At 41.4% G+C, this 13,076-nt stretch overlaps 1 protein-coding gene across 1 annotated transcript in view; it reads left to right on the forward strand.

Annotated features, from left to right (window-relative positions):
- Klp98A (kinesin-like protein 98A) overlaps positions 1 to 13,076 on the forward strand; it is a 62,749-nt gene that overhangs the window by 15,307 nt on the left and 34,366 nt on the right. Inside the window, exons 4-7 of the mRNA XM_080285370.1 lie at positions 527 to 649; positions 7,461 to 7,543; positions 8,797 to 8,962; positions 12,068 to 12,237. Coding sequence (XP_080141496.1) covers positions 527 to 649; positions 7,461 to 7,543; positions 8,797 to 8,962; positions 12,068 to 12,237 — 542 coding nt within the window. The remainder of the gene's footprint in view (positions 1 to 526; positions 650 to 7,460; positions 7,544 to 8,796; positions 8,963 to 12,067; positions 12,238 to 13,076) is intronic.

Raw genomic sequence — 13,076 nt, forward strand, 5'->3', positions numbered from 1 at the left:
TAGTCAGGATTAACTTCTGTCTAAGGCTAGTATTTCTCTACACCAGTCATATACATCTGTCATAATGTCTTAACTCAGCTATTTTTTGTCAGAACCGAAATTTTTCACTAGTACATTATATCATAGTATAACCTCATATGTTAGTTTCCCTTTTAAAAATTCTCTATACTGATATGTAAATTATGTAAATATCTTTATAGTCAGCAGTGTGGTGTAAACAGTATTGCCTTTTTTAATATGAGGAACAGTTCAGATATTGATAGGGAATTTGACCAAATTAGTCAATATCCCTATCACTATCTGAAAGATTAAATCTTTCATCTTTGTTTTAAAGTTTGGATTGAAATTCATATCAGTAAGCACCTATATATAGAAGTGTACCAACTTAAAGTTTATTACTTAGGAAGGTATTGCTCAAAGCATTCCATATAATGTCAAACATTGGTTATCATATTTAGTCACTATATTATATGATTTCTCAATGATATGTTTGTGTGATGCATTATAGTGTTGGTTTGTGCTGTAGGTTCAGATATATGAGGACTTGGGAACTGATGTGGTGTCCAATGCCCTGCAAGGATATAATGCCTGTGTTTTTGCCTATGGACAAACTGGCAGTGGCAAGACCTTCACCATGATGGGTTCGCAGGTGAGTAATCATGTTTCTGTTGCAATCAGGAACAAAAGTTCTTCTTCCATTCCACTACCTCTGTTAGCTTGGAATATAAGCAGCAGAGGGAAGTGTATGAAACAAACTTCTTGCCCCGGCTGTTCAGAATGTGTCATTCAGTGCTGCATGGAATAACTTAATATAGTTGTATTTTAGTTTACCAGTATGTAGAGAAATTGCTTTAAAAAAAATCTGTATTATAATGTCCGATATCTGTATGCTTGTTGGTTTGTTTGTTACTGTAACACATCAAAAATGGCGCAACATAGCGCAGTTAATGTTAGAGCAAGGTACCATTAAAATGCTCTAACTTATAAAACTATTTCCAGTCTAAGTGGGCCACCAGTTCCTGCATTATGACTCATTTCTGGCCTTTTGACATCAAGCAGAGGCCACTGAAGGCAGCCTTTAAGCGAGTGTTACTAGGTATAGCTTTTAGCATGCTATACATCATCTTAACCCTTTTAACATTTTTAACCAAAGGATATCATGTAGTTACTAATGCTATCCAGCAGATGATTTACTGAGGTTCATGGAAGATTTCCTGTAAAGGAATTAATGCAAACTCTCTATAACCTGTTCTCTGCAGGGGACCTTTTTTTTGTGCTGAATAAAATTGCCTGATGGTAAGAAGAATAAACCAAAAATTCCATCATTGTAGTGAAGTGGTTAAGGACCCCCCCCTGCTGGACTTGGCCATGGTATTGCTAAAGGTTTTCTTTGAGCAGAACACTATGGTACCATAATCTGGTATTCCGTGACATTCCTTACACCAAGTTTGGTTGTGATATTGTAATTTTTTCTTACAGATGCCGTATTCAGGTATCATCCTTCAGTTTCCATGCAGCCATAGCTTACTGTATATATGGAAGCAAGTATCTATGATGAGCGATATGTGGATGGGAAAATCTCACAACAGCATATAAAGAAGCTATTTACAGCAGAATTCCTAGAGTACAGCTTGCAAATTCTTGTCCTGTAGTACATTTAATAGACCTACCAGTACCATAGCTATATCACGGAGTGTGGTAGCACTCCATAAGTAGAAGTGTGCAGGTTCAGAGTGACGTCCTCCCTTATATGGTATACTAGCATTCCCGAGAAAACGGTCACAAAACTTAGTTCTAAGCTTATGAACTAAAAGACCTTCACTATTCAGTTGCAAAACTACTCGCAAAGTCTTGCTAACCTTTGTACGTGTCACAAATTAGAACCGCAAAAATATCAATTTTTTTTCTTCTTCATTCTTTCTTTCTTTCTGTTCTTCATCAGTCGTAACTCCAAAACAAAAAGGTGTATGCGAGCGTACCATACACCAAAATGCTGCTTGTCAAGTGTAGATGTTTCTTTTCATGTTTAGAAATGTATTCAGGGTACAATTTGCGAGTTACAGCCTGAAAACCGCATCACGGTCATCCGTAAGTATGCTATTTTGCGCACTATTGGCTAGCTACAGCTCGCCTACAGTTAAAGAACATACCAAAACACATTTTCATGGGAAGACACCCTCATTTTATTCTTTCAGTATGCTATGCATGTAACAATCCAAATCTAACACTTGCTTTATGCATAATTATACTTTCTTAAAAAGATCATAAACTAGAAAAAAAAATCTTCTAAAATGATTGTTAAGTAGGAATGGCAAAAATGCACAGATAAGAGATGAAAAAGCACAGAAACAAGAGAGCATTCAGGATGGGAGAAGACATGGAAACTTGTACCCATTACTACATTCCTCAATTTAGTCACAAACCTGTAGCTGGTGGAATGTATAATAGATTTATGTCTCCAAACCTCCTCTCATATTCAATGCTCTCTTGTTTCTGTGCTTTTTTCATCTCATATCTTTGCACTTTTGCCATTCCTGTTTCTGAACAATCATTTTAGAAGAAAATTTTTGTTTTCTAGTGAGAAGGCAGGAGGTAGCATGTCATTGGCACTATAAGCATACAAACTCAACAGGTCACCATTCAGCAAATGGTAACATTGTTTTTCTCATTGTCATGGTGTCCCATGCTGCAAAGAATATGACTCAAAGACCCAAACTTTCCTAACACACTACAGTACTGTTCAGTGTGTTTGTAATATTTGTTGCTACCATATTTTCTGTTGTCAGTAATGATGACTGAGCAGAGAATTTATGTTGCAAAAGGTATACGATAGTTATATGTTTTTTTTACTGTAATGATTTTATAAACCTTTTTTCGTTGTCACTCAACTCTTCTGGAATATTCATCATCATCATCAGTCGCAGCAGCAGCAGCTTGAGCCAGTCCACTGCAGGACAAAGACCTTTCCCATCCTTTTTGACACTGATCCATTGGCCATTAACTTGTTCCATGTTGTCCCACATATCTCCAAATCTCTTTTTGCCATCTCGTCCTCTGTCTGCCTCCCCCTTTTCAGGGCTGCCACTCATTTTCTGTGGTTGTCCATCTGTTGTCTGTTCTGTGAAGGAAATTACCTGTCCACGTCTGTTCTGTGAAGGAAATTACCTGTCCACATCCATATTTTCATTTAGATTATAATGATCTGATCCTTTGCTGTCATTTTTTCCCATATCCAGGAAACCCTCTTTTCAACTCTCCACATAACACGTAACATAATCTTTTCCAGTCCTCTTTGAGCACTCCTAGTTACTGCTGTAATATACTGTACTAAGGTATTTTATCATTCATTGTCAAAATGCTGTCAGTTCTCTTGGGTTTGTCTTGAATTTCAACCCCTCAGGAGAGTTATACATTTAGTGGTTGACGACCATAGCTTTAGCTAGAAGTGTTGGTCTCAAAAATTGACTAGTACAGGAGCTTATCAGTTATAGCCAGTTTATTTTCATCAGACATAGATCCCAAACCCCTTGCAATCAAGTTTACGACCACATGTAGTCAAACTGGAGGCAAAACATGACTGTTAATCAGGGAGACCCATTCATGTCATAAGTAAGGCAGTTCATATTGCATGTAACCACAACGTAAGGTAGTGTCCAAGTTGTGGGAGTGGCCCATTTTTGTCAGATGAAAACAAACTGACTAGCAATATCTTGTCAAAGAAATACAGTAACCCCTCCAATATCCGGATCAATAGAGCCATCGGTAGGTTCGGATATTGGTTTCATCCGGATATTGGGCCCCAGCTTATGGACTTGTACTTATGGACCCTAACTCAGAGAAACACCTATACAACTCCCTCCGGACATGCATAGCACCTATTTAAGACCCAAATCACACCAATAAGGCACATAAATGACTGAAATAAATGCAAAAGAAACATAAAATGTAGGTTTAGAAGTATGTTCATACATTAATAAACATTCTGGTACTTATGGACTCTAACCGAACCTAACTCTGAAAAACACATTCCTACTGCACATGCATGAGGTAAGTATAGTATGGAAAAAAGTACAGTATGACATATTCTGGTAAGTATAGTATGGAAAAAAGTACAATATGAAACATTCTGGTAAGTATAGTATGGAAAATAGTACAATATGAAACATTCTGGCTACTTACAGCAAGTCCCTGGCCACCTCGATGAATAACCGCCTCCTCTCGGACTCTGACAGTAAGAACGATTTCCTGAAGCACTTGCAGTACACTCTTCCTGAAGTCTTGCACTGAACTTAGTCAGTAACACACAGAAGTCCGTTCTCTTCACAGTGTTCACTTTAGTCCAAATAATGTTCCATTAAATTTAAGTGTTGCACATTAACTTTTCCCGAGTTTTTTTTATTTTCCAAAGCCAAAACAAAGAAGGTTAGTTACGTTAAATTTCTTTTCTACTGAGTCTTTTCTCTCATTTCGAAAACCTTAACACAACACACCATTTTTTTTACTGCACAACACTCAAAATTCCCGTGTGGTCTAGTGGAGAAGTTCTTGCTGTTTATTTGCTGTCAGAGTCCGAGAGTATCACTGGCAGGCGACCAAGGGGTGCATCGGTGGGTCGTGGTGATGGCGTACCGACTACAGAAGACTCTGAAGATAGCCGCAAACTCACATCGAGCAGTGACTCCACTGTAGCTGATGTGCTGGGCTGTGGCTCGGAGCATGAGGGCCTGTCTTGGGGAGGCAACGGAGTGGAACCAGGGCTTGGCACAGCGGGGGTCACGGGCCTGAAAAAACTGTCAGTCGTTGACTGATGCAAGGACCGACGATTCTGGCGATTGATGATGCGCTGCCGGAAAGCACGCACTTCCTCCACGAGTCCCAAGGGCCCCATCTCCCTGTCGCAGTCCGGGTGTTCCAGGTAGTCGAGGACGAACTCTAGATGTTCCCGGAGTGTGCTCAGCTTGGGGATGGCTGGAGTAGTGTCCTGCTGAGAGGAGTCCGCATCATCATCGCCTTCGTCGTCAGAATCTTCAAGTTCGGGACTGACACCAGCAACCGAAGACGCGATCTCGATATCAGACAACGTCTGATACCCAGGATCGCCCTCATCGTCGTCCAACCACTCACGAACATCGTCCACATCAACATCGTCGCCGTGTGTACGCAGCCGTGCATGGAAGTCATCCACGTCAAACCCTAGGAAATCGTACTCCACATCTGTTCCGAGAAGCAGACGAGACCAACCATTTTCAAGAGTTTTCACAGGGACTTCCTTCCATGCACTAGCCCAGTTGTACAGCGCAGACTTGATGTTGTAGCGGCGAAGGTTTTCCAAAGTCCGCTTGCCTCGAGTGTCACGTCCTTCCCTGCGCTCGTCCTCGTCCTCGAGAACAACCATCACCTCGTCCAGGAACTTCCGACGGTACAGGCGCTTTGTTGCCACGATCACTCCTTGGTCCATGGGTTGAATGAGAGCAGTCGTATTAGGTGGCAGAAACATGCACCTAATACGGCCATTCTCAGCAACCAAGTCCTTGTCGCACGGGTGGGCAGGTGCATTGTCGAGGAGAAGGAGAGCCTTTACCTGGTCGCGAGGAATTCCCAGTGTCTTTGTCTGGTACTGGATGACCTCCTTGACGAAGTGACGGTGAAACCAGTCTTTGAAAATCACAGCTGTGAACCATGCTTTCAAAGAATGGTACCATACGACAGGAAGGACATCCATCACCCCACGAAGGCACCGAGGCTGCTTTGCACGGCCAACAATAACGGGCTTAAGCCGGTGCATGCCGTTAGCATTGGCACAACACAAAGCAGATATCCGTTCCTTAGAAAGCTTGCGGCCAGGTACACGCTTCTCCGTCTCATCGGCTAGAGTGTTCGTTGGCACGGAGCGATAGAATAGGCCAGTTTCGTCAGCGTTATAGACTTGACCGAGAGTGAGGCCCTCCCTGTCGATCAAGCCTTTCACCTTGTGCTGAAACTCGTCCACTCCATCCTCGTTAGCGTCCAATGCTTCGCCATGTGCTTTACGGTTAGTAAGGCCATGTCGCAACTTGAACGCGAAGAGCCAACCCTCGGATGCCTTGAAGTCTAGGGCGTCGTGAAGCCTTGCAAACTTCTCAGCAGCAGCCTTCAGCTCCGTTCCACGTACCATCACACCAGCTGCACGTTGCTGTCGATACCAAATCAACGTGGAGCGGTCGATTTCTGCATACTTGGGGGTAAACATAACCTTCCTCTCCACGTTGCGTTTGCTTCTCGACGAGAAGTCAGCCGTGTACTGCATGAGCTTGTCTCGGGAACGCTTGATATCGAACAAAGTCGACCGGGCCAGGTTGAACTCGCGGAGAATGCGTGAAGAAGACCAACCCGCATCAACTTTCTCCAATATCTCCCGTTTCTTCTCCAGAGTCAACACCACTCTCTTCCTTTTCTCAGGAGGCGGGGCCATCATCACACACACGAAGAGGAGGGCAGAGAGCAGCAGGAGGCCTTGCAGCAAGTACGGCACCACCACAAAAGCGAGCACGTGGGCAGCCATGGCGAAGAGCGTAGGTCCAGTCGCGGTGAGAGACAGGCGGGAAGTGGGGAGGATGCAGCGGCGCTCTATCGGACGTCGGAGGAATGACGAACCAAAACAATGCTCTCACGCGGCGCGCGCGGCAAGTTCAAATTACGGACGGCAAAAAATCGATTTTTTTTTTTTTGATTTTTTTGGATTTTCGGACCATTTTGGGAATGTTTGATCCCAGGACGATAAGGTTCGGTTAGTGGGGATGTTCGGTTATTGGGCGTCCAGATATTAGAGTGATTACTGTATATACTTCTGCTCGTATTGTATGAGTTGTGACGATACAACTACGTTGTTGTAGATATAATACTGCAAGAAACTCGCAAAAACATTCACCATGTTGGGTGGTAATCACAGAACTAAATACACCTGTGGATATCTACTAGTCTAGGGTTGAGGTGCCCCAGCTTGATGTGGCCCGTGTAAATCTGAAGGGTGGCCAGTTTTTTTTTGTTGCTCATATATCGCCACACGGGGGTAAGCAACTGATCACCTTAGCCGTAAATGTTGGCACTAAGTAGCCAAGCCCTAGTCTCCTTCACTCCATATGGGGCAGTAAAGAATTGGTTGGTATATAGTGAAATTGGATATAATTCTCCCTTTTGAATTGTCACATCTCTCTTGTCGCAGGACCTAGTCATAAGCTACTGTATCAATCTTCTGCTGCTTTTTTCTTTTCCTGTTTCCTGGTCCAGCCCACTCTGTTATAATTATGTGAAATTGGGTTAGGATGAAGATTGTGGTGTGTAATTATGTGCTGCGCTTAAGAGTGATTTTGAAATTGTAAAATCTATTTGTCCCTTGTAGTGATTCTTAGTTGATCATTTACATTTATTTTTGAAGTATTACTGTGCCTTATTTGTCCTTATGCTATCATTTTCAATTTCAGAATAATCCTGGACTCATTCCCAGGATATGTGAGGCACTCTTCTCAAGTATGGTCGAAGGGAGAGAAGCTGGCACTACCTACAAGTAAGTGTTCAGCCATGTTATATTTATTAATTATCTTCATCATCATCATTCCAAACTTGAATCTACCAAAGAGATGAAGAGAAGTTGGATCTAGAAAAAGGAAATACAAAAGTAGTAGTTAGATGAAGAGTCAGGCAGACTTATGAGGAAGTGAAGAAATGCTGTTACATGCTAGAAAGTATTGAAAGAAATATGGTACAAACTCTCTTATGTGAAATGCTTGGGCCCAATGGCTGTATGGAAAATGGAATGCAGTACAATATAGTCTCAGAGTGTGCAAATTATGTCCCTAACATCCATTGCGTTTTAAGTTTTTGTATAGTATAATTACAAGAACGTGTGAAAATAATTGCTTCCCAGCTTCAAGCCCAGAGTTCCCCTTTTGACCCTTTAACCCACAACATCATTTCCTACAGCCACACTCCAATTACCAAAATGCAGCCAAACACCATTATTAAATGCTATAATATCCATTCTATGTGTACCACCAGACAAAATAAAAAAATGTTTCCCTCCTCATATGAGTCTCTCTCTCTCTCTCTCCTCACCAGACCACCACAACACTCTCACTGGCTGACACTTCAATAATGGCAAAACAGCTGGAGATGACATCCCCAAGCAGTTAACATTTCAATCAGTGAAGAAGCAACTGTTATATTCTTGCTCAGAAATAATGAAAATTTTGTTGCATAACACCCACCTGAAAACTGTAAATATTGTAAATAAGGCAATCTGATCAGTGGTAGATGAGGGGTGGAATGTAGGGAAGTCATACCATGACCAGTGACTGCATATATAAACCTTGCAGAACTAAAGTAATTTGCAGTCAAATTAGAGTTAATATTAAATTTAAAAAATAATAAAAACATAATGGTCTGTGATGTATGTTAAGTGACATGGAAACACGTTTATCCTGTGAAGGCATTTCATTTAGTTCTTTACACACTCGCCCACAAATTACATCAAGAGATACAAGGGGGAAAAAATGATGTTTAAAACTATTATATCACCAGTTATGAGGAAGATAAGTGTAAAGGGTCACCTTATTGATAAATAAACAGACGAAAATGATGAGAGTATTCATAAATATGGTGCTGGTTATGGAGAAGTGTTCTGGAAAGGATGTAAAACCATAGTACTGTATTATATGTCCTTTATCTATAGGAAGGAGACGACAAAGGAATCAAATTATCTCTGTCAAGTTAAGATGAACAAACTGCAAACATGACCATTCAGTAGTCACTTTCTTACAGGGTTGAAGTAAGCTACCTGGAGATCTACAATGAGCGGGTGAAGGACTTGCTAAGAGTAGGGGCCCATAATACCACCCATTCCCTGCGAGTGCGAGAGCACCCCAAGAGTGGACCATATGTACAGGACCTCTCCAACCACATAGTACACCAGTTTCCAGACATACAGGCTAGTACTGGATTTTGATCTTCACACTGTATTTGTAATGGAAGTATATTTATCACCTTCAACTCATTGGTTTTTTTTTTTTATTCTGGCTGCCACTTGGCAAATTTATTTAGCTTTGAAACCTTTCATATTGGTGGTCATTGCTTTTCCACAGTTGCTGTTGAACCGTTTGGGGGAGCCCAGTCTTTTAGTAAATTGTTGACAGGGTATGAACAATTCCATACTGTATCAACTTGTATTAAGTCATTAATATGGGACTGGGTAGAATTTATGTCATAGGAGAAGAAAGACTCGTGGAATATGAGCTAGATAGTTTCTAATCCATCCCAGTCTGCCCTGTCACAGTGCCATCTGGTCACCCTGACTGGTTGAGAATGGGGAAGTTTGGGGCAATTGACAAAAGAGACTTTGATGAGATTATAGTCAGAGGATCCAAGCAGTGACAGTACCTCTATCATGTATTGATCTGGGTTATTTGACAGGAAAAGGTCAGGATTATCAGGTATTCTGGTTGATTGTTTTACCAGTTGTGTGAGATTAAATGATTCTGCAAACACTTTGCTTTCTAGACCTGTATCATCAGTCCTGGCAAAATGCAGCAAGCATTCTGCATTATGGACGTAAAAATCACCCAGCTCAGTAATTTAAGTAGTAGCTAAGGATGTGGTTAACATTGGTCAGCTATGTGGATGTGGAGTGAAATACACTGGGTTCTGATGAAGCATTGGGGGAGCAATAAACTGTATTGATATACAGTAACCCCTCCAATATCCGGATCAATAGAGCCATCGGTAGGTTCGGATATTGGTTTCGTCCGGATATTGGGCCCCAGCTTATGGACTTGTACTTACGGACCCTAACACAGAGAAACACCTATACAACTCCCTCCGGACATGCATAGCACCTATTTAACACCCAAATCACACCAATAAGGCACATAAATGACTGAAATAAATGCAATAGAAACATAAAATGTGGGTTTAGAAGTATGTTCATACATTAATAAACATTCTGGTACTTATGGACTCTAACCGAACCTAACCTAACCGAACCTAACCGAACTCTGAAAAACACATTCCTACTGCACATGCATGAGGTAAGTTTAGTATGGAAAGAAGTACAGTATGACACTTTCTGGTAAGTATAGTATGGGAAAAAATACAATATGAAACATTCTGGTAAATATAGTATGGAAAATAGTACAACATGAAACATTCTGGCTACTTACAGCAAGTCCCTGGCCACCTCGATGAATAACCGCCTCCTCTCGGACTCTGACAGTAAGAACGATTTCCTGAAGCACTTGCACTACACTCTTCCTGAAGTCTTGCACTGAACTTAGTCACTAACACACAGAAGTCCGTTCTTTTCACAGTGTTCACTTTAGTCCAAATAATGTTCCATTAAATTTAAGTGTTGCACATTAACTTTTTCCCAAGTTTTTTAAGTTTCCAAAGCCAAAACAAAGAAGGTTAGTTACGTTAAATTTCTTTTCTACTTAGTCTTTTCTCCCAACTTGAAAACCTTAACACAACACACCGTTTTTTTCACTGCACAACACTCAAAATTCCCGTGTGGTCTAGTGGAGAAGTTCTTGCTGTTTATTCACTGTCAGAGCCCGAGAGTATCACTGGCAGGCGTCCAAGGGGTGCATCGGTGGGTAGTGGTGATGGCGTACCGACTACAGAAGACTCTGAAGACAGCCGCAAACTCACGTCGAGCGGTGACTCTTGTCGCGGTGAGAGACAGGCGGGAAGTGGGGAGGATGCAGCGGCGCTCTATCGGACGTCAGAGGAATGACGAACCAAAACAATGCTCTCACGCGGCGCGCGCGGCAAGTTCAAATTACGGACGGCAAAAAATCGATTTTTTTTCCCAATTTTTTTGGATTTTCGGACCATTTTGGGAATGTTTGATCCCAGGACGATAAGGTTCGGTTAGCGGGGATGTTCGGTTATTGGGCGTCCGGATATTAGAGTGATTACTGTATTTGCTTATGTTAAGGTAATCTTGTTTGTATAATGAGTAATCAAAATTTGTAGAAATGAACTTCATGATTGTGGCAGTTGTGCATTCTGATTTAATATAGCAACGAGGGCCACTCGTTATGAAAGTTAGTGAGGAGGTGGTAACCAAGAAAACTGTATGAGGATACGTCAGTAGAGGGAGAAATTTGAGCTTCTGTGAAGAATAAGATTATATGGGCCGTGGATTCAAGTAAGAAGGGAACAGAATTTAGACTGGTACTAAGACCAAGAATGTTGGTAAAATATAAGGCCAGACTCACACTTTTTCTTTGATGAGCATGATTTTTGGTAGCAACAGTTGTTGCTGGCACAGTCACTTGATGACAGCCAGGAGAACCCTGTGCCACCAACCCTACTCTGCTGGCGGTGGTAGTGCAAGCTACCACTGCATTCACTCTTAATATTGCAGCAGCCATTGTTAAGGGAATTTGTAATGGAAGGTGTGATGTCTGATGTGCATGTAGTGTGGTGTAGACAGTTGGAGGTAGATGTTAATGGGATTATGCTGCCCTACTCTGTGTTAATGGAAACACTGACAATGTTCAGCAAAGGAAGATGGTCAGGAACATATCCTGAGGGCTGGTGAAATGGGAGCTTCCCTTTCTCTGTCACCAGCTTGCCATCCACCTCGGGAGTACTATCCTGTTCAACTGGTGTTACAGTCTACTCCCTCATACATTGGTTAAGACTGCTTTTTTATTTTTGCAGAAATGTACCTGTGTCTTGAATGTGCCTTTGTCAAGATGACTTAACATTAATATCCCTCTTACTTCCTTTCCTTTTTCTGTGTGACCTAAGCATGCCTGAAAGTTGTGGCTCTTCTTTTGCATTTAGTAATGTTTAGATCATACTAGTTAAATTATTTAGTGCTGTTAATGGTTTAGGGATGCCTTTCTGTTGTGGCACCATTATTGCTGGATGGCTCTGATGGCAAGTTACGCAAACATTCCTCAACTCCTTCCTTATCTTCTGCAAGGAGGATGGTGAACTTCAAGAGAAAGCAGTTTCAGCCTGCAGTCCACTGGGTTCACATTCAGTTGAGTCAGGGGTTGCAATGATAATGGCCTGTCTTTTGCAGGAACTGATGGTTCGGGGTAACTCCCACAGGACAACAGCTAGCACTCACATGAATGACACCAGCTCGAGGAGTCATGCCATATTCACGGTCACCTTCATCCAGGCTCGTCTTCTCTCTGACACACCTCTCGAGACACGATCAAAAATACATCTGGTTGACTTGGCTGGCAGGTGATTAATATACTTAAGAGTGAATGATCGCTTTTAGAGAGAGCTTTTTATTGTAGTTCTTCTTCCATCAAAACTAGACATAGTTCTTTTTACTTACAGTTGAATGCTATTGTTTCTGTTGGGTATAATCAGGATGGGGAGTTTTGAAAATACAGCACAGTCAGTCAGTCGAATTTGCCATGTTTTATCTTAGAAAAATCCCCATTATGAGGGTGGTTCACTACTCTGAGGTGAAAAATCCCCATTATGAGGGTGGTTCACTACTCTGAGGTCCTGCCATTTTTTAAAATTATGATTGTTAATGAATAGATTTAGTCAAAATATGGTACTTTTCACTTCACTGCAATTTATCCACAGTTCTAACAAATTTTGAAGTTGCTGTCCTACACACCTTTGGGATGGCTACTGTATTCATAATAATATTGTCGTTTGGCTCACTGCCTGTGTCAGACTTGGTTTTAGAAACTGTTCCCTTAAGGTGGACCAGCTGGAAAAAATGCAGTTCAGTCAGGAGAGTTAAGAATACAAACTCATTTACCAAATATGTAATCTCTGGATTGGTGTGGTGACTCAGCTGATGGCCAGGACACAAAGTACTGCACCAGTGGGAGAGCTGCATTTCATTTCCCATGGTAGTTACATTAATTTCAGACGTTTCAGAGTTTATCCATTACAGTATATGCTTGACATAGACTAAAGTGTTTAAGTAGTATCAGATATATTGGCATTATTTTGAGCCCTCAGAGTAGTGAATCACTCTGTAGAATACTGTAAATGCTGTTTTTATTTACTAGATTATAGTAACTTGACTTCTGAATCATTACCATTTTAATTGTAAT

Source organism: Coenobita brevimanus, chromosome 106 (genome assembly GCF_032717465.1).
Source record: "Coenobita brevimanus isolate Jiangsu-jjx chromosome 106, ASM3271746v2, whole genome shotgun sequence".
Lineage (NCBI taxonomy): Eukaryota > Metazoa > Arthropoda > Malacostraca > Decapoda > Coenobitidae > Coenobita > Coenobita brevimanus.